At 43.9% G+C, this 4,134-nt stretch overlaps 1 protein-coding gene across 1 annotated transcript in view; it reads left to right on the forward strand.

The window, feature by feature from the left end:
• Positions 1–340: 340 nt before the first annotated feature.
• The window catches only part of LOC116692391 (pro-opiomelanocortin), a gene marked incomplete in the record, with an annotated part of 10,287 nt that continues 6,493 nt past the window's right edge, over positions 341–4,134 (forward strand). Inside the window, 2 exon segments of the mRNA XM_032520650.1 lie at positions 341–432; positions 1,907–1,931. Of these exon segments, the coding sequence (XP_032376541.1) occupies positions 1,911–1,931 (21 nt within the window).

Consider the following 4,134-nt stretch of genomic DNA (forward strand, 5'->3'; position numbering starts at 1 on the left):
ATTGAGAGTCCCACCTCTAGTAAGAACTAGACTTTGTGATAATGTATTTTACAGACATTTTCATTGCCCCTCAGACAGCCTGTGTGTGTGTGTGTGTGTGTGTGTGTGTGTGTGTGTGTGTGTGTGTGTGGGTACGGGGATGATATTCATGGATGTCCATTTCATGCAGCTTGTGTTTTGCGAGCATACATGAGAGAAGTGGCGAGATTTCAGGTAAAGACTCATCATCTGTGTGTGTGTGTGTGTGTTGTGTGTGTGTGTGTGTGTGTGTGTGTGTGTGTGTGTGTGTGTGTGTGTGTGTGTGTCCTTGGCTGACAGGCTATAAAGTCGTCTGGTCAGTTGGAGGAACAAAAGTGGAGAGGAACAACAGAAAGCTCAGTCCAACGGCCGAAAGACAAGAAAACAATTGAGAGAAAGAGACAAGACAACGTGGTGAGTTTCTTAATTATCTGTTTATTATTATTATTATTATTATTTATTAATATTATTATTATTCATTTATTTTAAACCCCATCTTCTTCATTTCAATGAGTCTCTATTATAGATGTGTTTTCATTGTTATAATTGTTACAAATATTTAAATTTTGTACTCATACAAAGATGTGCTTTATAAAAGGCCAACATAAGGTAATAATAATAAATAATAATAACCTTTTCTTCCTCGAGAAAAGGTTTTTTTTCTTCTTGGCTTGGACCAAAATCTTTAAATTGATCATGACATGAAAAAATGTGTTGTGTGTGTTGCGTGTGTGTGTCTGAGTGTGTGTGTGCGTGTGCATGTATACGTGTAACAGGGGATGATATTTCATTAAATGTCCATTTTCTTGCAGCTTCGTAGGAGTTTTTTTCATTATTGGTGCAATGGTTTGTCTTGTAAAATTAACAAAATTGCAGCAAAAGCCTTTTATTTTATAGTTTAATAATTTAGGATTTTTGAGGTTTGTCAAAAAGACTTTTTGAAGTTTTATTTATTCCAAACTATGTCCTCGATGCAGTCACTTATTCTAAATATATACATACAAATATATACTAGTAGCATAGAAAACATAAACAGAGTTTCCTTTGCTGTTTGTCATTAACCTAAATACTAAAAATGATCTGTGTGGGAACTGATTGTTTTGTCGAGTTTTTAACGTTTTGAGTTAACGTTTTGTTAAAATTTCATATAAATAATTCTTTATTGAAGAATGTCCCGTAACATGGTGCTCTTTGGATGCTTTTATACAGACCTTAGGGTTAGGGTTGGGGGGGGGGGTGGCGCCCTTGACCAATTTCCACTTTGCCCGTTTGAAATTCTCTGGATGGCCAAGCAGAGAAAGGGGAGGTAACCTTTCCCCTTATGACCTCATAAGGGGCAAGATTCCACCCGATGGGCCCAGTCTGAGCTTCATTTTCTCCAAAGGCAGAGCAGATACCCTCGGGCTTCGGTTTACCCGCTCTCACCAAATTTCTAGCCACTTAGGGGTGCCATAGCCAGGCTGGTGGGGGGGACCATGTCTTAATGCTAAAACCCACTCATAAAGTGAAATCTTCCAAGCCAAGAGAACCTTTTAACTTTTATGGGCCGTTTTTCTCTATTCCTGACCTGTGCCCTCGCCGCCAAGTAAATTACTGGTATTCGTTGACATCCTCAGAGCACAGGTCTTTTATGTATTTATGATTATTTCTGTAAAATCGTCTTTTAAACGAATTTCTGATTGTGGCTGAGGGGGTTAACCTTTTTTTCCAAAATATAATAATAATTATTATGTATTTGCCTTCACTGGAGCCCCTGCCCTCCAAGTTTCACAATGGATGGACGTCAGGCTACGGGTTGCACATGCAACTCACTCAAATAGATCACAGTCAAAAAAAAAACTTCTCTGTCGTAGGTATGATGTGATCGCGGTCTCTGATTGGCCGGCAGGGGAATGCGTCCTGCGTGGCTATTGGTCAGCTGTGGCGATTTGTGGGCGTGAGGCCACTAGAGCTGCCATCCAGTTCTGGGGACCTCCGATCTGTCAGTAGGTGAACTCTGAGAGCAGCGTACTGTTACACGACACCCAGGGGGCACGGACACCACACGTGGGGGGGGGGGCGACAACACACACCACACACAACGGCACCGCACTCAAACAAAAGCCCTCACACATGCACACACACACCGCACACACACACACTTCACGCATGCACACAACCACACACACACACCACACACACAACACTGCTCGACAACGACACACACAGACCACAGAGACACACAGACACACAGACACACACACACACACACACACAAGACACACCAACACACGCACCCACATATACGTACAAACACAACAACAGCACAATCCCTCACAACACACACACTCACACACACACCCACACACAACACTACACACCTTATTCAACACACACACACACATACACACTCAGACGTACCACACAACACTACACACTACATACACCACCCCCTATACATCAACACAACACTACACACTCCTACAACACTACACTCTACCCACAAACACCACACACCACCTATACCACCATACACACACACAATATACATATCCACACGACACGACACCCAGACTATCACAGATGACATCATACCGCATTCAATTATACCATAATCAGAACAACTTCTCCATATATCGTACAACACACAGCCACAAACCCTAGATAAAGACATAATGACCTTAATATAGTGTACTCTATTTTAATGTATTAATTATATAATAACTCACATGCGATGTCTCGCGTCTCCGGTTGCTGGTGGCAGCCTTACTTCATTCCAACCCCTGGCCTAGAGACGCTGTGGCAGGAGACCAAGACACACGGTAGTCGATACTAAATAATAATAATATATGTGTCGTCACTTGTGTCTCCTATGAGACTTACCAGGGTTGTCCTCCCGGTGTCCCTAGAGACGTTAGCGGGGTGTCCTGGGTGTCCCTATGAGATCTTAGCGCGGGGTTGTCATCTGGGTTACGCCTATTGAGACTATCCGGGTTGTCTGCCAGGTGTGTCCCAGATGAACTACCGGGGCCTGTCTCCGGGTGTCCCTATGAGCCTTAGCTGTCGGGTATGTCCTGCCGGGGTGTCCTATAAGACTTAACTCGCGGGGGGCTGTTCTTCCGGGTGTCCCATGAGACTCTAGCTCGGGGTTGTCTCCGGGTGTCGTCTATGAGTACTTAAGCCGAGGTTGTCCCAGATCTCCTGGGTGTCACCTTATGAGACATACCAGTGGTTGTCCTCGTGTGTGTTCCCTTATGAGACTTACGGGCGCGGGTTTTCCCTTCATGTCCAGGGCTGAAACGCTGGTCCGTAATGACCAGTCACGAATACTAAACCTTCGTAGTCTCTCTGAGAAACCGTGGTGCAATACACTAAGCTTAAATTGATAGAGGAGTACGGTGACCGCCGAACATGGGAGGACATGAGGATCAACGAGTTAAAAGTTAACGTGACCCGCCCCTCTGTAGGACGTACAAAAGTAAACTATTACATAAGTGGTCTCACGACACAGTACAGATGTGGTATGGGCAAAGTGGGATGCCCCCCCACAGCCCGGGATCGACTCCAATTTGGGCGGAGTGGCTTCCCGGCAATTTAGACCAGGTTTCTCTGGTCCTGAATGTACCAAACAACGAAAGAAGCAAATCATACAAATACCTGAACCTGAAGGCAGCCAACAAGACAATAGGCGTAACTCTCTGGAACTGCTTGAGATAGGCGGTACTCTATTACACACAGGACTCCCCATCACATCTCAGGTAGTGATTATATTACATGAGTCTGTGGTATATGCTAGCTAAACTACTATACAAGCTACAAAAGTATGATATTGTACGGGCAATGGAGTTCTGGTGAGGATATGCTAGCTTGTCCCTATTACAACGGGCACTGAAAGTAGTGATTATTTACATTGAGTCTGGTGGAGATAATTCTGCTAAGCTAAATCTCTGCTCTATACATGCTCAAAGGAGTGATTATTTGATGCATGTATCTGGTGGAGTAATGCTGGATGCTCGCTACTATAGCACCCTAAGTATGTGATTATTTACAATGGAGTCTGCGGTGGAGTATGGCTGCTACTAACAAACCTAGCAACGCTATACTAAAGTAGTGATTATTTTACATCGAGTCTGTGGA

This window comes from Etheostoma spectabile, chromosome 7, assembly GCF_008692095.1.
Source record: "Etheostoma spectabile isolate EspeVRDwgs_2016 chromosome 7, UIUC_Espe_1.0, whole genome shotgun sequence".
In the NCBI taxonomy this organism is placed as follows: domain Eukaryota; kingdom Metazoa; phylum Chordata; class Actinopteri; order Perciformes; family Percidae; genus Etheostoma; species Etheostoma spectabile.